At 39.4% G+C, this 22,237-nt stretch overlaps 1 protein-coding gene across 1 annotated transcript in view; it reads right to left on the bottom strand.

The window, feature by feature from the left end:
- The window catches only part of AKAP6 (A-kinase anchoring protein 6), a 607,123-nt gene that overhangs the window by 132,266 nt on the left and 452,620 nt on the right, over positions 1–22,237 (bottom strand). The window contains exon 10 of the mRNA XM_089907589.1: positions 14,501–14,649. Within this exon, the coding sequence (XP_089763715.1) occupies positions 14,501–14,649 (149 nt within the window). The remainder of the gene's footprint in view (positions 1–14,500; positions 14,650–22,237) is intronic.

Below are 22,237 nucleotides of genomic sequence, written 5' to 3'. Positions count from 1 at the left end.
ATGGAGGGTCAGTGCCTTGTGAAGGTTACACAGTCAAGAACTTGGGGTAAAAACAGCACTCTCAACATTCAAACCCCTTTCTCTATGACTAGATTTTCCACAGATATTACATCCCAATGCCTTCATGATTAAGAATACTAATTCAACTAACTTCTCTAAAATGATCACAATATACTATCATATCCAAAATATTATTTTCACTGGGAAGTGACTCAATCATTTATCTGTCCCTCTGCTGTCTATCTGTCTATCTCTGCAAACATATATCCTACATATATTGTCATGGATGAGTAGCCAGCATTTCAGCTTAACACTCAGGGATAGGCTTGAGTGACTCTGGTAAGCCAGTGAGAACCAGGGGTAGATCCAGTATGAGACAGGTGTTCCCCACAGACATGTAGGAAACAAAGGTAAGGACAGGAAGTCAAAACAATGAATCTCTGAATAGCCAGCAATCATTAAAATTCAAAGGAGGATCACTGTGGTTTTCAACAAAATAAATCATTAGAATAAGGAGCTTAAAAGGATTAATGTGATTCTCTCTTGAAAGCTTGGTGAATAAGTAAAGCTCAGATTCTTCTAAAACACTGTGATCAGAAAATGAAAGCACAGAATGAAAAACTATGACTGTGTCCTTCTCCCCAAAATCATCCCCCTAAAAGAAATCCTAGAGTCTTGTCAAACTCTAACTGAGCAAAACCCTATCAGTACTAATGAAGCAGCAGCCTCAGGTATGAATCTGAATTTATCAAGTGAGCATTTTATTACCACCTTGTTCCTGTCTCTATACACAAAATGACTGCTTTCCAAGAAAATGAACATCCACTTTTCATAACTTACAATTTAATCTTAATAGATTTGTCAAAAAAAATTAAGGTGTGTCTGGTGATGAAGGAGACTAGATCTAGAATTGTCTAGTTTATTTTAATTACTTTACCATAATTATAAAGCTTCTTGATTAGAACCATAAGTGCCCAGGACAAGGATTATCATTGGCTAACACATAGAATTAATTAATAAATGTTTACTGAATGCCAATGATGGGTATAGGTGATGTAGCCCAAACCTTTAGTAAGGCTAAGGTGGTCTACAGCAGTGCTTTTCAAACTCTAATGTGCATATGGCATAGCTGAGGAGCTTGTTGAAATGCAGATACTGACTCAGTACTTCTAGGGTGGGGCTGAGATTCTGTGTTTCTAATGAGTGTTGGCAACTAACAACGCTGCTGGTCCTGGGTCTCACTTGGAGTAGCAAGGACTTACAGCATACGTGTGAAATCTGAAATAGTATCCCATTTCAAAATACTACCAAACAAGCCAAAACCACTGCAACAGGGACAAATAAACCATCAGTCTTTCTTTATTCATTCTGTGAGTGACTAATAAGGAATGACTAATAAGCATTTGCTCACACGACGGGCACAGTCATTTAGAAATACATCCTGAATTATGTTCATTGTTTTTCTCTCCTTGCACCCTCCCACATTTTGACCGTAAAGACAGGGGAAAGGTAGAATGCTATCCCCCAAATTAGGAGAGTATGATCCTAATACTTGCATACAGGAGAGAATATCCAGGGGAATAATAAAAGCAAAGGGTAAAGGAAAGAAAAAGCTCACCCCTTCCATCTCAGTGGATTTGGAAACTAAGAACAAAATAAAGGTAAGAGGAGCAGGTGCTCAAATGTGTGTCCGCCCCTCTCTTGGCCTAAGACCTAAAGGGAAAGCCAAAAGCACCAGGATGTCAGCTCTGTTTCCTGCTAGGAAGTCTGGGAGATTGCCTTAAACAATGTCCTCACAATAACCTGAAGTGGGGATGTTGTAGTCAGAGAGCTGTGGTTAGGACTCCCTTTGCTACCCTGTTCTCTCATCCCCCATGAGGAGACAGTTCTCTCATCCTTCCATGAGGTTTCTTGGAGTTTAGCTGGTGAACTTGACAGAGGTGTTGCCATGGCAACAGAGACACAATGACCACCCCCACCCCCCACCCCTGCAAGGAGAGCCAGGGGGGCCTCTGAAGCCAGACCTCAGGGAGTTGGCTGGGCCAGTGAAGGCTGAGATGAGGCTTAGTCAGCAGGAAATACCGCCTGACCAAGCCAAGAGATAACAACACAGCCACAGCCCTCTGTCGGGAGCAACCTCATAATGTCGGGGGCAAGACCCATTTCACTGAACACAGCCAGCCTGCACCCAGGGGCCACATTAAGCCAGGGGGCCTCACTGTTCCCCAGAATCACAAGGTCATGTAAGCCCGCTATATGCTCAGATGTCATCCTGCACAAAAGAAGGGAGAGGAATAGGAAATCTGAAAAACAGCATTTATCCCAAGAGGTTGTTCCCTAAAGAGAAAGTTAATTTGTTAGGAGAGGCTACAAGCATTTTGTGTAAGAGCCTGAACTCTGATCTTAAAACCAGGTTTTTTTCCCTTGCTGTACCAGGGAAGTATGTATTTAGGAAGTCTCATAAATTATCAATCAGTAAGAGATGATAAGGAAGCCTGTTTTCTTTTCTATACGTGTATGATTTAAAAAGAAACTTTGATTATGACTAAACAATTCAAGGGCGAGGTATGAGTTTATCTTTGTATCCCTAATGCCCAGGATAGTGCCTGGTAAATGATGATGAATGAATGTAGATAATGAAATCAAAAACTTTTAGTAGGACCAGAATGACTTCAGAAGAGCAGTATGTGATAGAGATAATATCTCATCCCCAAATGCCAATACCAACCAGTACAATATAGACAGACTTCATTCGTTCTGAAGGTGAGATTTTGCCTTCAGTGTACAATGGTACATTTGCTTACTTGAAATGATTATATGCAGTATATTCTCAATTAATGTGAGTTGCCTTCCCATTCCTCTCACATCCTGCTTCTATATTAAAAATTAAAGGAGATTTATGAGTAGATTTTAAATAGATGAAAACTGCATATGGGATGATAAAATGTTCACAATCATGGAATTTTTTTTACTAGCTCTTTAACATGTCTTTATATCCATTGAGCTGTTCCCTCCTATTATTCTCCCTATCAAAGGACTTGGAACAAAAGCCATTTCTTCCAGTTAAATGTACCTTTGGCTCGTTCTCGGATGGTCTACACTGGAGACCAGCGAGTGGTGAATGAACCTAACACAGATACACTTCCTCCAGTCTAGTCTATTTTCATCCTAGCTGAGAATATTTAGGCTTGAGTTTGTTAAATATGGTAAATGCTTTGGTACTATAGTTTGTTTCATTAAGTGTAGAATCGGCGCTAGTGTTTTCTAAACAACAAATTCCCATAAGGTCCTAATACTGAAGCCAAAAACTTTTTTTTTTTTTTTTTTTTTTTGTGGTACGCGGGTCTCTCACTGTTGTTGCCTCTCCCGTTGCGGAGCACAGGCTCCGGATGCGCAGGCTCAGCGGCCATGGCCCACGGGCCCAGCCGCTCCGCGGCACGTGGGATCTTCCCGGACCAGGGCACGAACCCGTGTTCCCTGCTTCGGCAGGCAGACTCTCAACCACTGCGCCACCAGGGAAGCCCGACAAAAACATTTTTTAAGCATTTGTGCCTGATTTCAGATTCTTTGCCATGTGTTAATTCACAGCTTAGAAAAAACCCTGACAGTTTTCCAAAATTAGTGAAATCAAATACATAACTTTGTAGCAAATCAGAAGTAAATTACTAGAATTTCTTTGTTGGTTTTTTTGAAACCTTCTGAAATGACTATAATTTAACGTGCTCATTATATTAGGAAAATCCTTGGGTAAGGAAGTAGCTTACTGTCTTATGTTTATATTACCTGCAAAGGTGTGCTGTATACTAGTGATTTTATAAAAGACGTTTTCCAGGGAAAATGCCAGCTACTATACAGGAAAACAAAATAGATCATACATGAGTAAATTTATCAGGGGTAGCATAGAACTAGTTAACAGTTCTACATCCCTTTGAAGAATATGCTGATTCAATCAGCTGAATTCAGAACCAGGTACTTTTTGTTGAAGTCCCGGTGACAAACACTCTCTTTTTTAAAGGGAGAGAGAGGTGACTGAAATTGTGGCAAGTAGTTCAGAATCTTATAAAGGCTACAAGTACAGGAACTACTCTTTTGGAGGGATTTTCCTTATAAAATTTTCTTTGTAAATATGCTTGGGTTCATGTCAACTCATTCACTCAAATATATAATCTCCTAGATGTTAAAAGGTCTCAAAGCACAACTTTTCAGTACTCTATGAATATGTTATACTCTCTATGAAAATGTTACGAGGCAGACTTGTATAATACTCTAAGAAGGTGTTATAAATCAAACACATGACCAAAATGCTATTCTTCCGGATATTTCCCCTTTAAGTTGCCACATACCTGAAGGGTTCACAACAAAAGAGTTGGACATTCTATTGTAGGTATGATATAACCAGTGTCGGGGCTTTAAAAGCTTCATCATGGTATGAGGAGAAAGCCTTCTAAATCAATGTCAGTTTTTGTTAGACAAATACAGAATTATGTGTTTATTTCATGGTCTGAAATTCTAATAGAGACAGAGACAAGACTATGGAAAACTAAATGTGCAATTTTTTCTTTAGAGTTTATTTCTAAATTTGGGCTAACTACTATGGTAATTGCCAAAAGTATTTCCCAACATCTTGTTCACCATTTTCTCTGTCTTTTTAAGGTTAAAAAAAGATTCCAGGGCCTTTCACCATAGAAATAAAATACTAACAAGCCTGTTCAGTATCATTTTTCTGCAGATTGGATAGCAATATATTATTTGTGAGGCCGGCACAGTCTAAGAAATGATCCTTCCTCTAAACCCTGGTGGGAGTTATGTTTGACCAGCTAAGTGTTTGAATACATAAATGCATTCAGCCTTTGGTATTTAAAGTGAGCATCATTAACTCAACATTTCAACTTAAACTTTGCTTAAAAGATAAAGTTTCACCCAAGTGAAATCAATGGGAGGTGTGTGTGAATATATGAGGTTCCAGCTTGGTCCACTAAGGAATTTTGATTAAACCAGACACCAAATGAAGAAATCATCAAAATAGAGCAACTATTAGTTGAAGAAAAAATAATACTAAAAAGCCCTGGAAGTTTTTCTACCTAAGGCTGAGTAATACATATTTTGGAGCATTTAAGAATCCATCTTTTGTAAACTGAATGGTTCATTTCACACCAACACATCCAAAAACACAAGATAGGTTCCTGAGATACCAGCTTGTCTATGTTGGAACTTCTGTTAAATGATCCAATTTTCCTAGCGTCTTTAGCATATTGATTCTTTCCCCAAATATTCACTAAGTGTTCACTGTTCACTTTATTTGCTCAAGGAAGTTTGCCTCTGGTTTTCAAAAATGACACTAAAGGTAATGGTAACAAAATCTTGTAAAAAAAATAGTTTAAGAATATTACTGAAGTAAAATACTAATAATAGATTAGAATTTCCCATCATCCTCTATTCCATGTGTCACGTAAGCACAGAAGGGAGATACAAGAGTGGCACCTAGCCCAATCATAATATCATTAAAGAATAAAATTTAGCTTTCCAGACATGATATCTGATATGCACAGTTGCATGTAGAATCCCTTTCCACTCTAAACATATTAAAGTGTGGACACTAATTTACAATTTTGAATGAAAATTCATGAGCCACTTCCTCATGAGAAAAGCAGCCTGCCTTTGCCATTAATAAATAAAAAGGAATATGGAGTTCTTTCCAGCAGTAATTTTCTCAATTCTCATATATACCCATGTACATATGAAAATGTCTAAGAAAAGTAAGATCAACCCTACAGATTTGTTAATGACTGGCCCCACTCTCTCATGGTCTCATGGACAGTCTGTCCATAAACACTTGCTATTAAAATAAAAGCCATAAAGCAAAAAAATTCTAACCTCCAGGATTAGCCATAAAATTAGAAATATTAATGTAAATTTCTAGACGTATTTAGAAGATTCTGTTAGGCTGTCAGGAAGTCAAATCTTTCTCTAAATTTTCAGATAATACACTGGACTAAGTTCTAGCCAAAAAGCTTGAAAACATTCTGAAGGATTTAGAATCAGTAGTGATTCTAACACAAACGGGAGAACCTATACGTCCAAAGACAAAGCAAGAGATGATGTTTAAAAAAAAAAAAAAAGAAAAAAGATATAAACCTTCCTATGTCATTGTCTGTGTGTTAGACGGGGCTGGATCCAGACTTGCCACTGGCACACTGGTGAGCATTGGGCAGCTCAGCCTTTGGTAAAAGGTCTACTCCACCCTAGGCCTCCCTGTTTTTCAAAGATTTAAGAAGCAACAGAGAATATTTACCCTCAGTGTTAGGGTAGGAGGTAAATAACCTAGAAATAACTCTCGGCCACCCAATCCCTAACAAAAACCTGGTGGCAGACTTAATATGGAGTCCTCTCCCAAAATGACTTTGTCTATCTCCTCCATCAAGGCTGACCCTGGCCACAGAGTGCTATGCTCAGACTACAGGGTTCTGGTTACTTGTAGAACGGCTCTCAGTGAATTGTGCTTTGCCATCACTTCTGCAGCCTACATCAAAAAACTGCCTTGGGAATTTGTTTTCTCTTATAGGGATGTAGTATCACAGATGCCTATCTTCTCCTTTAAGAACTACAGGAGAAATTCCTCTCAGGACTCAATGGCATAAGCAGCTGTTTCCGCAGCTTTATATATTATTTTTAATCTTAGGACACTATGAATTTTCTGATGGATGAGATTTCACTCTTTTCTTTGGATGTGGAAAGCTTAGAGCCAAATCATTGCCCTTCTTGAGGACATGCATAGAATATGCATTTGTTTGTTTTCTTACACATGTTTTACTTTTGCTTAACTTACTTCAGTCAAATATTTATTCTATTTTATTGTAAATATTTTTGTAAGTTGACTTAAATCCTTTGTGAAAGACATGGGGGAATGCATAAAGGAATAAATTTTAAAGAAAAGAATTAAGCTCTGCACATTAAAATGAGGTAGATTAGATTTGTCTTAGGTTCCCTCATACCTCTGTCCTTCTTCAACAGACCCCATAAACTCTCCAAAGCAGTACAGAAATTGTTTGAACATTATTAAGATGGAAAGGATATATATATATATATATATATATATATATATATATATATAAAATTGTTGACTTTACCGTTGTTAACTTTGAAATAATACTTCCCCAGAAATTATGCCACTACCTCTCTGGTTTACCCTTTGTTGGCTCCTGGCATGGATGGCATTAGATTACTGAAGTGGAAGACTGTCTAGGTCTAAAATTAGTTCAATGTATTTGCACATTAGAAGGATATAATATCATGATCCCAAATGAATACATTTATACTGGTGAGATTTTTTTTTTCAGCCCAGAAAGACCTATTTTAATAATCACATAGTGCCTAGGATGTCAGTTTTTCAGAAGGTAGTCAGGCACTTTTGGCTCCTTTGACTACAGGCTGTGTTGAGATCTTACTGTTCAATAACACCACAGCACAAGAGAAGGTGCAAAAAGAACCGGAACGGAACACTGAGCAGCTGTTCATTAGTTTAAGACAGGGGAAGAATCAGGGGAAGAAAAGAGAAATGCAGGGTGGAAATAAGGTCTCTTTGGGCTGCCTAGTGATATATCTGCAAAAGTGTTCTCAACATTGGCACACGTAAGAGATGGTACTTCATTTTATGGCTGGCGTGTACCAAAAAGAAAACATTTTATGTAGCAATGTTCCACAAACACCCATTGAGCAGAAATTCCAAATTGTCGTTTTTTGTGTGTGTGTCTTTGTGTGTGCATGTGAGAGAGAGAGAGAGAATATGAGTGAGCATGAATGTTCATCCCACTGCACAGAGATATTTTTGGCCTTTTGCTCAACAGAAAACTAGAAAGATCACCCTGCTGCAGTGAAATCCAGGGGTGATTATATCGCTTCTCAGGTAGTTACAGTCATTCAGTGTATCTTATTGCTTAATTAATTCAGAGTCAAATTTGATCTTTAATCAAGCAATGTTTTAAATAGTGATATATTTGTTTTCATCTGTCAGTATCATTCCTCTTTGGGAGTGTTTTCTATATATGGTGTGTGTATATATATATATATATATATATATATATATATATATATATATAATCTGTGTATGTTTTCACACTGATCCAGGGATACTTCTCTTCCTAAAGGAAAATGGACTCATCTTTCCTGCTGAACGTTTAGCCTTTTGTCTAATTAAAGTTCACTGAGTTCAGCCTGTTGTGCTTGGAAATAACCTATATATACTGTTTGTATTTGGAAGTAAAAGTTACACTAAAACCTTACAGGGTGAATACTCCTGTATTCTTACACACAGAGCATAAACCTTAACTACATATCCATCTGTAGACACTGCCCAAATTCCCCTACAACCAGAGGAAGCCTGGCATATGACTGAGACTGAGGTATCTTCTAGAACTTTACCACAAGAACAGAAGTCTCTAAGAGCTCCCTTGGGATTCCCTCCTGATCCCAGGAAGCAGAGTCAGGAAATATCTCCATGCCCTTCTGCTTCAAATTATTATTTATGGTAACCCTTAATACGTGCGTGCGTGCACGCTCACACACGCGCACACACACACACACACACACACACCCCTACATACACACCTGAAATCCTCACCCTCATTCTACCTGACCTTTTCCTAATGGCTAGTATCTATGCATCTTTTAAGACAGCTCAGATGTTCCCTCCTCCCATAAGCCTCCCTGACCCCTTCTAGCCAGGCTGGATTAGGCAAGCCTCCTAAGTATCCCCATAATACCATCTATCTGGAATTTTGACCATCATTTCATAAGGTTGTATCTGAGTGTCTCTGTCTTTCTCCCTCACTAGAGAGTAGAGATAAAGTCATATGTATTTTTTCCATTCCTAGCACCTCATACAACTCCTTGCAACATAGTAGTTGCTCTGATGCATATTTCATTAACTAGTTTTTCACATATCTATTACATTCCAGGTATCTTAGACATTTTCTTATTGATTATTGTAGTTCTATGCTGCAAAAAGCATGGGAAGTAGACTGGGATAATAATCAGTCTACTTAATAATAGGAATAATAAAATAATAATAGGAATAATAAAATATTACTATTTTACAGACTGAGATATTGCATACTGAGGAGGTTAAGTGTCTCAATCAAGGTCACACAGCTAAAAAGTAGCAGAGTGCCAACTTGAATCCCAATCTTTAATTTTTAATCATGTATGCTCTCTCTCCTCCTTTAAGAAATTAGACTAGAGTGGATGTATGACCGTCCCTAAAAATAAATGTTATTGTGCATTTGGAAGCAATCAGAGCAGACCTAATGCATTCTAATATCTAGGATCAGGACATGTTGCCTGCAGCTTTAAGACAGAAAATAATAGTCAGCTGTAGTCCTCAATTCCTGCTAATCAAGATATCACATGGAATTTTCAATGGTGTAGTTTTTATTTTAGAAGACTTCTATAATAGAGCCTGAAAGAGTCTAACTGAAAGAAAAACGTTCCTATTAGCCATACCTTTTAAAACGAGCATTCTTAGAGATACTGTTATGTCTACCTGGGGTAGATTTTATGAGATAGACTACCACAAGGTAAGCTCCTAGCTCTCTTGGCCTCTACCACCTCATAGTTACCATACTGTCCTTGTTGATGGTTGAGGAGCCCAAGACACTCCTGAGCTCCAGACCTGCTTCCTGGGCATTTCTACTTAGATGTTACGCAGATCATAAAAAGAACTATGTCCCAAACACCCAGCTTCTCCCCGCCCCCCTGCTCCTCCCTTTCAGGGGAGGAGCTGTCTTAAATGCCCCCCATCCCCTCAGTGACCAGGGCCTGTCTTCAACGTCCTTCTTTCAGTTTCCATTCCTGCTGTCTTATTAGCTCAGGCTCTAACTATTTCTCACGTGGATAACTGGAATAGCCTCTTAACCGATCGCTGTCTAGTATTGCCCATGGCAATGTATTCTCCCGACTGCTGACAGAATACTGTTTGAAAATTGCCAGTCTAGTCTTGCTGGGATCCTTGGCTGGTTCCAGCTGTGTGTACACACTGTCTCCTTTGTGGGAGACACTCTGGCTGTCACTTCTGACCCGGGCCATCCTCCATGACACTTCTCCTAGCAGGCGTTCCTGACTGACATGCTCCTGCCACCCTTTGGGTCCCACTGTCTCTACATTCCCAGTGCCTAGTAGAGTCTGCACTTCCTAGTTGCTCAAGAGTTATTAAGTGTTGAATGACACGAAAATCATTTGAATCCAAATCCTCCTAGTTTCCTTCTCCCCCTTGAGCCAGCAACTGGAGCACCAGAGTGGTTCCTTTTTCTCCCTCATTCCCCTCAGCCAAGGTTTATTGACTCTTTCTGGCTTTAGCCTCCAATCCTGTCTCCACTTTTTCCATTACTGGTCTCCGCCCCCAGGCTTTCCAAGTTAGTACATGTGGAGTGGGACCCAGAATTTGCATGTCTAACAAATTCCCAGGAGACACTGATGCTGTTGGTCCAGACTTTGAAAACCACTAAAGCAATGGTTCTCAACTGGAAGTGGGCATCAAATACATCTTGGGCCACTCCTGTCTACTGAGTCAGAATTTTTAGGGAGGTGAGACGGGCAGGCATTTTTTGGCTTAAAAGCTGCATAGGTAATCCTGATGCACTATCCTGGTTAAGAACCATGAACTCAGTGATTAACTCTAGGATCTGGGCTTCACTTTCTTCCTAAGCCTTATTTTTCACCACCCCCCTCCAACTTTCTACCCTCCTCTCCAGTCATATGGAACAGCAGGTAGTCTAATGATTCCAGACCTTTGCTCCCTCTCTCAGACCCCCAGATCCGTTTTAGTTATTCATTTATGCATCAATGCATTCACCGAGCACCTAGCACATTCCAGGGTGCAGGGCTGAGTGTGGTGAACATGACAGGCACAACCCTGCCTCATGGAGTCTACACTGTTCGCTCTGAGCTTCCCTGGCACCCTCTGCTTCCCCTTCTTCCTCGTTGCACAGGCAAATACTGGCTTAATGCTGCACTCTCTTGCTAGACTGTTTCATGAAGGTAGGGACTACGGTCTGTCTTTGTAAGTGCTCAATAAATGTTTGTTCAGATTAAATTGGAAAACTCTTCCTCTGACCTAGGATTCTTTTGAAAATCATCTCCAGAGCCCTCTCTTTCTGCTGTCTTTCCTGACCTGCTCCAACTCCCCCTACTGCAGTCAGCATTGAGCTTCGCCTTCCATAAGCCCTGACTCCATAAGATCCTGACTCCATAAGATCCTGACTCCAAGCAGATTTCTAACTCAGCACTTGTGATCCTTTACTACATGTTGTTTACAGATCTGGCTCCTCCTACCAAACTGTGAGTCCCTCAAGGGCAGGGACCATTTCATCTCTGCACTTCATATAGGAGGTATTTAATAATATTCATCAAATTAATGAATGAAATCAATTCTGTTTTCACTTAGCACCTGCTTTGCAATGTTTTTGCCCAAACTTCCTTGTGGCTTTAATGAAATTGCCTTAAGACTCTTCCATTTTTCCATAGTAGGAAGATACCATAATTTAAATTTTATACAGTATGGAATATGCATAACATGTGTTTTAGGGGGAAAAATGTTTATCAAGGGTCTGAATGAAATTCTCAGAGAGAGGGCAAAGTGTAACTTTATGGGTTGTCCACTGTATCGTGACCCAGGACTCTGAGTTGAGGTCCTGGACAAGCCAGTCACCCTGCCTTTCTGCCTCTCAGTTCTATCATTTACAAGCTGAACAAAAGACATGGTTTTTAATCTACACTAAGTCTTGACATGGATGCTACTTAATGAATTAAACAAGATTTTAAAATTCATTAAAAAAAATGAAATCAGATAACTCCTTGATAGAAAGAGGTGTTACAAAAAGAGATGGTTATACTTTACAAAGTACACAAATTATAAGTGTTCTTGACAAACTCTGCTCAGAACATCATGCCATGCACTTAGTAGGCCTTCAGTGGATATTTACTGGATGAAAGACACAAAACAATCTATAAGCTTTCATTTAAATCAGCCGGAATCAAAAGTACCAACCTGCTCCCACTGAGAATCACCAGTGATTCAAGCATTGTATGTCCCTACAGGAAGCCATGGTTTCCCACTTTGTGATGCAGAAGCCAGTGCCCAGAGTCTCCCACAGAGGGGCACACTCTGTTACTACAGCTCACACATGTTCACATACTTTTGGGGAAATCTTCCCACTGCACATATTCATGACTGCTAAACACACATTTCACAGTTGTATATAAGCTGTGTTAAATCACCTTGATGCACACCTTTTCGTCAAGCCAGAAAGGTTATAAACTCATTTCTAAACAATACTTTGGTTATGCAAAATTCTTAGAAATTTAAGATCTCCATTCAGTCTAGCAGCTGAGTCTTCCCTGGAGTAATCTTATACATTTTTCAACTACATACTCTTCTTCGCATGCATGTAGGCACGGGGAGGAAATGAAAATATACAAATTGTATCACTAACTTAATGTTCTCTTTAGTAGATTGGATATCTATCTGCATATGGAATGAAGACCCTAGAAATCCCACACTATTCCCACAATTGCTTATCGGAAACAATGCTCATTCTATGTAACAAAATGAACGGTTAATGAAGTTTATGTATCATCGGAGCAGATAATTTTACAAGGCTGTGTTCTTAAGGCTTCAGAATTAAGGATTCAACTGTGGGAGCAAAGAGTCTTAGGGGCAGGACACCCCAGATAACCTCACCCACATACATTTCTCAAACAATGGTTTTCTGTATGTAAACAGAAAATAGAAAGGAGTATATGCTTTTTGTCCTTAGTATTGAATAGCTGCCTTTTCTTTAGCATACTGTTAAATTTCTGCACAATGCACAGCCCTCAGCACCCTAAGGAGCATAAACAAAGGATATCAGGCAAGTTCACGTACTCCCACTTCACAGAACAATGCTTGCTGTTAGCTAAGCAATTCCCAGGGCAGATTTATGATTTGTGGAGCCCAGAGTAAGTACTCAGGTTGGGCCCTTGGAATCCAAGGTCAGAAGCACATGGTGCCCGCTCAACCCCCAGCACTTTTAGAAAACATGAAAATGTGACCTAAAGTTTGTGGTTGTGGGTACACCAGAGACTATTTAGGCATTTAGAAAAATTAAAGCACGTTAAGGCCTCAAAACAGCTTATTGTTCATGCTCCAAGATTTAACCTTTTCTTTCTTATTTGCTGCTATGCTTGTCCTCTTGCGAATAAATGTCTTCTGAATCGTATAAGATGAATCAAATATATGTATAACATGTCTATGTATAACAAATATCTTAATAGAGCAACAAATTATATGGATAGGTAAATTTCAAAATTTGAAAAGTCCTTTCCCATTTCCTAAAAAAGAATTATGACTCTGATTCTTTTCTTGCATTCTTAGACCTTGGGTTATATCACAAGACAGGATTTGTAACCTGTGTTCTTAATTTATCCCCCAAATTTGAATTTGGATTTTAAGTCACGTCAGAACCATAAGCACTTACTTCTTTCCTCCTGCCTTTTCAAGGAATATTTTGGCTAGAGTTACACCCCATAGATTTATACTGTGCTATTAACATCTAATAGAACTTGGGGGAACAGTTTCTCCGCCGTGTTGTCTGGCTCAAGTATAAGAGCGAAATAGGTCACTGTTTCCATTTTTATGAGTATAATTATTATCAACTCATTAAAACTATGAAATAATTAAATTTCATTATACTCTTTTACTCTTTAATAATCACCTACTAAATATTCAAATGGAGCCAGAAAAAATTTTTTTAAATATACGTTTTTAAAAAATTCTATACATGTATTATATATACATACATATTTATATATACACACACAATGTTCGCATAACTTTAAAGTAATTTGGGAATATTTGAATGCGTGACTTAACTATTCAATAGCATGGGTAGTTAGTACAATATAAAGACAGCCATTAGTCCATCAGTCTCAGGCTGAATGAAATTGTTGGTGGGTCACTGAAGTTGCTGGGTCTTTTCACATACCATAGACAATAAGCACTAGTCCATTATTCCAGTTGACTTTATGTGACAAACCGGTTAGCTCATAACCCCTAAACAATTATTAAATATCTATATTTTTCATAAAAATTATGTTCTACCAAGTTTACAGTGAGGTTCTGGTATTTAAAAGTTGCTTCTATAGACTTTAAAATAAACGGTGAAGTTTAAAGAGGGGGAAACACACTGAAAAGAGTTACAGGTATAGTGTAGTGACAGAAACACTCATAAAACCACAAGGCTGTTTTGAAAACAATAATAACAAAGTTAGGAAGTTCTGGGTGAGATGACACACTGATAAAATCCACAGTCTTCAATTCTGAAGTGAATGGAAAAGAACATAAATGCCTCGTCTATCGCGCTTCTCTTGTTATCTAGGGACGAAATGCCTGCCTAACACCTACCAGTGGAACATCATTGAAAAAGTAGAGATTAGTGAGAATAAAACAACAAAAAGAATAGTTCCCTACCCATTGCCTCCTACTGAATGAACTTTTGACATATCAGCAAACTCTTCTTTCCTCTTGCTGCTGCTGGTATACTGCTCGCTGTACAGCTTGAGGGACATCTGCTCAACAGCATCTCTTTGTGCTTCCAGGTAGCATAGCTGAACCTCAGCCTGGAGAGAGAAAAAAAGAGGAATTGCTGTTTTAATCCAGAAGGAATGCATTTCAAGTGAGGGGTAACAACTCAAAGAATGGGAATTGTTCACATCATTATACTGCTCCTTTTCAGGTTGGATTTAATGGGATCAGCTGGGCATATTACAGAATTATATTTTAGATTTGAATCTTATAAGTTCCTCCTTAAAATATGACCTGAATAAATGAATTCTCAGAAGACTCAGTAAATATCACAAAATATCCCTGAGATCATAATACTGTATGATGAGACTTTACATAAAAATTCTGTGAAATTCCTTAATAATATTCTTCCTCGTATTGCCACATATGTAACATTTATTTTTTTAAAGATTCCCCCTCCGACCCATACATTTGCATGGACACATACTCTGAATGCTTCTCATTATCTTCCCCGAGGAGAATAAAAAAGCCTAGTATTAATTCAATACCTTTCCAATAGTGACAATGGACTTCCTGTATTACATTTTTTTTTTTTGGTTCTCTGGATTTTGTCTTAATAATGTTAAAATAGAGAGAACAGTGATTTTGCTTACATGCAGGCTTGAATTGTTAAATCTTTCATAGATACTTGGGGCTCACTGTAGTACAGGGAGAGGTAGTAAGTTCACCATGCTGTTTTCTATCAAACCAAGGCCAAAAGAATGCTGAATAATATTTGGCATGGAATAGCATTGAATAGATGCTTTATTTATTGCAGCTGTTGTGATCCCTGTGGCTTTAGAGTTCCCTAGAACACCAGATGAGACGGGGAATGAAGTCTTCTCGGTGGCATGCTTGCCTATGGTGAAGGGGAAAGGGCAATGATGAGTTATGTGCACTGTGGACCAAAGGAGCTCTTATTTTCTTTTGGCGCACTTCACTAAATCCAACACGCCCGTTAACATTTCTCAATAGCCTTAACACTTCTGCTTCTTTATAATTTAATTATATATTCTCCTACAAAAAAACAGGTCTGGGTCAGCTGTTGGGTGGTTGCCAGAATTCTATAACATGCAGGAAAAGCAAAGTCAGACATGACCTCCTACTCTTTGCATCCAGTGCCAACCAAGGCCTTTTGCCTGGTCTCTGGTTTTACAGACTCAACCATGGAAAGAAAGAGAGAGTGTTGCAAAGTAGCAGCTGCTTAAAAGGGCAAATCAGGACTCTGTAAAGGAAATGGGCAGCTTACGAAATGTAAGATCTCGAACCGCTCTAGAGTTCGCATTTTGTTGCTTTCCACAAGCAGCTACTTATGAATGTTCTAGATGCTGAGGAAGAACTTTAAAAATGCTAAAATTACTATACTCATATAACTGAAGTTTCAGAAATCAATTAAGAACTGCAATCTACGTATTGGTTCATGTAAACTCTTCCTGCCCAAACGAATTGGCTTGAATAAGAATAGACTCAACTGGATTAAGAATTACGTCAAACAGTATAAACAAAGGATAATGTTACATGGAGTACATTCAGTATGGGAAGAGGGGTATGGCTGATGGAAAAGCACAAAGGAAATACTAGATTTAGTGTTGTTTGGCATATTTATTAATAGATAGTGAAAGAGAAGGTATGGAGTATATTAATGGCAACACAGAAAAGTGCCAACTCAGAGCTTTGCAGATATCATAGAATTTGGAGAAATGATACCTACAGACCTAAGAATATTTTTTAACAGTTGGGGGGAGGTACATGAAGCTGAATAGAGGGAGTCAATGATTAGAAAAAAACAACAGAATATATCTTTCAAAAGAGCATACAATATTCTTAAGTAACTAAGTATGAGATAACTGAGAGATACTGAACAATAGTCAAAGAATTTAATGCAACTAGAGATTATCATACTAAGTGAAGTAAGTCAGAAAGAGAACTACCATACGACGTCACTAAAATATGGCACAATGAACCTATCTACAAAACGGAAACAGACTCATAGACATAGAGAAGAGACTTGTGGTTGCCAAGGGGGGTGGGGGAGGGAGAGGGATGGACTGGGAGTTTGGGGTTAGTAGATGCAAACTATTACATTTAGAATGGATAAACAACAAGGTCCTACTATATAGCACAGGGAACTATATTCAATATCCTGAACCATAATGGAAAAGAATATAAAAAAAGAATGTCTGTGTGTGCATAACTGGGTCACTTTGCTGTACAGCAGAGATTGCCACAACATGGTAAGTCAACTCTACTTCAGTAAAATAACAGTAATAATAATTTTAAAAAATAACTTAAAAACAATCTTTCCAAATGCTACCCCCCCACCCCTCCCCTCCTTAATGCTATAGGGATACTGAGGAGGACATCCCACACAAAGTATTCTATTGGTAACCCCATTAAAATATTGAATCTGCACCATTAGATGCCAAGGGGCATGTCTGATCCCTACAGGTTCCCATTAATTTTTAACCACCCTAAGGTAGCAAATTAGACCACTGCTTGTTCTGGGTAAAGATTTCACAAATGTGTGTCACTGGTCACAAAAAGCATCATGAAGAGGGAGGCCAACTTAATATAGACTCATCACTACTATAGAAGAATAATTGAAGTTCATCCCTTTGAGATCCTAGGCCATTTCTGTGCACAGAGGGAAACACCTCTCATGACAGGGATACATGGAAAGGAGCTCAGAGAGAGGCAAGCTGCTGAGAGCAACTTGAAAAATAATTAGTCACCTTACAAAAGTGATTGAAATGTTGTTAATCTAAGACTTTTATTGCACAATATCTCAAAGACATTTGACATAGGAAACTTCCCTGTGCTAACAAGGAGATGAATTAGATGGCCCAGGTCTTTTCTATCCACCTCTATTTCTATCTCTGCTTTCAGTGATTCATTCCTAAACGTGATGATAAAAATAGAACCAAAGTTGCTTCTTCTGCTAAGGTTGAATGACTTTGCCAGTCTAAATCTCTCTGCAAACTGTCTTAACTTTTTCTCATACTGTATCTTAGTCCAAAGGTAAATTATTATTATTATTATTTTTTTTTGCGGTACGCGGGCATCTCGCTGTTATGGCCTCTCCCGTTGCGGAGCACAGCCTCCAGACGCACAGGCTCAGCGGCCATGGCTCACAGGCCCAGCCGCTCCACGGCATGTGGGATCTTCCCAGACCGGGCCACGAACCCGTGTCCCCTGCATCGGCAGGCGGACTCTCAACCACTGCGCCACCAGGGAAGCCCCAAAGGTAAATTTTTAAGAAAAAGATTTGAAGAAACTATAGTTCTTAAAACAATAGTAACACTGAATCTTTGATTAAAAGAATTTCATTTCTTAGCATCTACTACAATTGTGAATACTTTTAAAAGTGACTACATTTTACAAATGGAAACTAAGACATTAAATAATATTACTGATCCTACTAATCAATCAATGGGATTGATTGTAATCAATGGGATTTAGCAACCTATTAAGGAAAATAAAAAGGAACAAGAGGGAACAGACTCAGTGACAGATCCACCTCTCACTTCCTGGTAGGTGCCGTCAATGGGAGTAGGAATATAAAAACAGCAGTACAGGTGAATGGAACAAATGAGCTGGAATTGAGTCTTTTGGTTTGAGGTACTAGTGTGATTCCCCAAATGAGATGTTCAGCAAGCAAGTGGAAATATTAAGACTGAAATATAAACCCAGAGGCAATGGTTGACATTAGGAAAGGAAATGAGACTGCCATGGGAGATGGTGTATGATGAGAAGAGAAAAAGAATCAGTTCTCACCTATTCTAATCTAGGCCTGCATTACACCTTAGCTGACCTAATGCGATGGATTCTCAAACACTCTCCCTCCCTCTTTCTCCACCATCCCCAAATCTATTTTATAGCTAGTTCATTGATCTTTTTGAATCACCTCTGGGATCACTGGTTGTTGGTATTTCAGGGCTTAATTCTGGATCTCTTTTCTTTATTTATACTCTCTTCCATGGCTTTCAATGCCATCTATGTAGTAATGGCCTCCTATTCTCTCCTCTGAGTGCCATAACTACCTACCCAATCAATCACCTGACATTGCTAACTGAATTTACTTTAGGCATCACTATTTAAAACACTCTCCATTCTCATCCTTATCGTGTGCCCCGAAACTTTGTTCTTAGGACTTTCCCGTTAAATCAATGGCACCATCTGTTGCTTAGGTCAGAAACTTGAGAGTCTTCCATGACTCCTCTTCTTCATTTTCCACAGCCAGTTACTCCCTAAATTCTGTTGATTCCTCTTTCAAAACGTCTCTCCAGTCTGGCTTCACAGTCTGCATTGCTGCCAGACTGGTCCAAGCCTTCATCATCTCTCCCCTGTAGTACAGCAATTATCTTCTAATATGTATCTCCCCTCACCCATTCCTGCCCCTCTAATCTTTTCCCTTACAGGACCAGAGTGGTCTCTATAAAACTGAGTTGGTTTCATACTGCATTCAGATCTAAAACACAAACTTCTTCCACGGCTCATTAGATTTGGTTCCTGCCTGTCTCAGACCTCATTTCCTACTTGTCTCCCTCTTCATCACTATGCACCGTCATGCTTGCCTTCTCCCAGTTCTTTAAACAGCTCTTTCCTGTCTCAGGACCTCTGCGTATACTGTTCCCTTTCTCTGGAACATTCTCTTGGTAACATCTTCTCATCCTTTAGCTCTCAGCTGACATGTTATTTCTCAGAGAGGCCTTCCCTGACCACCCTATCAAAAGTAGATCCACTCTATCTTTCTCCATTTCAGAAGTGTTAATTTCCTTCAGAGCACATATCAGAACTTAAAATTCTTACATTTGGGGCTTCCCTAGTGGCGCAGTGGTTGAGAGTCCGCCTGCCGATGCAGGGGACACGGGTTCGTGCCCCGGTCCGGGAAGATCCCACATGCCGCGGAGTGGCTGGGCCCGTGAGCCATGGCCGCTGAGCCTGCACGTCCACAACGGGAGAGGCCACAACAGTGAGAGGCCCACGTACCGCAAAAAAAAAAAAAAAAAAAATTCTTACATTTGCTGGCTTACACTTTCTCTGTCTCTGTCTCCAGACTCTAAGCTCCATACAGGGACACTGTCTGTCTGTCTCCTCAGCCATTTTGTATTCCCAGCACCTTGGCAGTATCTGGAACATGATAGGGGCTCAGTAAATAATTTATTACTCATATATTCACTGAGCCTTTATCATGTGTCAGGAACTGTACCAGGGACTGTGGGTACAAAGAAGAACAAAACATAGCCCCTTTTCTCAAGGGACTGCAGTGTAGTGGAGGAAAGAGCCATGCCAACAGATACCTACAAGTGTGCCAAGTGAAATGATTGTGGGGGAAGATGGGAAATAAAAGAACTAATTGCCTGAAGGTGAGGAGTAGGCAGTAAAGGCTTGACAGAGGTGGCATTTGAGCCAGATCTGGGAGCATGGCTATGACTTTGTCAGGTAAAGAAGCAGATGAATATCTTTATAGGCAGAGTACCTCATTTTGTTCAGAGGCCCAGAGTTATGAAAGGATGTGGCATGTTCAGAGAATGATGGCTGGAGTTTGGGAGGCATTTGGATGAAGAGGCTAAAGTAGAAGGGGATAGGCTATGGAGGATGTCAGGTTAGGGAATCGGAACCCTATCCAATGACCTGCCAACAAAAGATGACATTGTTTCTGTGATGGCATTATCTTCCTCCATCTCCCTTTTTCTGTCATGGGAACATAGGTGTCTGATGGATGAGTCCAAATATGCTCATAAAGTTCCTACCTCCTGGTGTACTTTGAGAACATTGCATTGAGAAGGGAATCAACAGCTTCCAAGAGGCCAGAAGCCCAGCATCCCAAACAGGGGGAATGCCTAAGAGATTCTACTAACTCATATCTCTCTAGTAAACGTTTAACATAATGTTATAGACTCAGGACACATGATGTCGTAACTTTTCAATTTGTATGTTGAAGCCTTAAACCCCAATGTGACTGTATTTGGAGACAGGGTCTTTAAAGAGGTAATTAAGGTTAAATAGATCACAAGGGTGTGGCCCTAATCCAACAGGACTGGTGTCCTTATAAGAAGATGCAGAGCGCTCCCACAGAGAAAAGCCCATGTGAGGACACAATGAGAAGGTAGCCAGTCATTTACAAGCGAGGAGAGAGGCCTCACCAGAAATCCAACCTGCCAAACCTCCCAACATGTTGATCTGGGACTTCCAGCCTCCAGAACTGTAAGAAATAAATAAATAAATCTGTTGTTTAAGCCCCTAGTCTGTGGTAGTTTGTTATTGCCACCCTAGCAGACTAATACACATAATAAAGTTAGAAACACTGCCTTCTCTTCTGAGGTTTAATACAATTGCTTTGCCGCTTATCATTGCTAGTATGTTTTCCCCTTTTATTTTGTATGCACCTATAGCTTAAATCACTACAGATACTCCTTCAAATTTAGACTACAAATTAATAATATAATCAGAACACAAGACAGTGTTCTAAAATATTTTATTTAAATTTGGCTTGCTATGTGGTGATCCAAATTCAACGATCTTCTCCAGGGCCTGAATAATTACTCAACCATCTACCTTCCTCTGATATTGCGTCTAATGACAAAGTAGTTAGCCCATGAAAAATTTGGTGGTGGGGAGGTAAGTTTCAGTTATTCTAACAGTCTTTAAGGATTAAACACATACTTTTATAATCACATATAGACATATGCCTTATCCTTGCCCTAAAAAGCACTGATTTAGTTAAGAAATATCAATTATTTCATTACCACTGCACGTCACAGCATCCTTTGTTGGGTTAAGTATCCTGAGAATGTTAAATAATTAATTTTACTCTTTCTTAACTCATGCCATTGTAGGTCTGCCTGCTAATTCATACTGTACTTCATAGCTTCCCACCACATCTACCCACCCACTTGCATCTGGGTCCACATCCTCTGCTTTCTCTCCTTTTTCTGTGGAAACAGTCCGTATTTCTATCCAAGACCAATCCCCTCTACTTAGGCACTAGACCCCCTCTTATCTACACAAAGATTATCACCCCAGCAGCAAACCACCCTTCTCCCCTTCATCAAGTTTCTCCTCTCTACTATAATTATTCTCATTAGCACATTACCACCCCACCCCCAGATGCTGTTTCTCCCATGTTAAAAAAAAGAAAAAAGGAAAAATAATCTCTAGACATCAGTTGATACCAATCTATCCTCTGGCTAAAGCCCCATTTCTCTGTTCTCCATTACAGCAAAGTCACTTTTACATGTATTATCTATACTCACTATGTCCAATCCCTCTCCTATTTTCTCTTGAATACACTCCAACTAGGCTGTTGTCCAAATTCCCCAGTTGAGTCCTCAGTCTTCAACCTATCCGGACATGCTCCAGCATGGCTTGTGGGCATGCTCTAGGGGCATTTGGTCTTGTTTGCAAGCTAGCTTGGTCCCTAACCTCCCTCAGGTCTTGTCTGAAAATGTCATCTTCTTATTCAGGTCTTATTTGATCTTCTACTTAATACTTCAACCGACCCCCACCCCCAGCAATCCTCATCATCCTTTATACATATTCACCATGTGTAGCTAAAATATGTAACTTATTTTGTATTGTCCATCTTCCCCCAGTGGACTGAAAGCCACGTGAGGACAGGGACTTTTATCTATATATTCATTG

Source organism: Delphinapterus leucas, chromosome 2 (assembly GCF_059928025.1).
Source record: "Delphinapterus leucas isolate spDelLeu-1000000601 "Yukka" chromosome 2, BTC_Dleu_Yukka2, whole genome shotgun sequence".
NCBI classification, from domain to species: Eukaryota; Metazoa; Chordata; class Mammalia; order Artiodactyla; family Monodontidae; genus Delphinapterus; species Delphinapterus leucas.
This window is presented reverse-complemented; position numbering and strand designations above follow the sequence as displayed.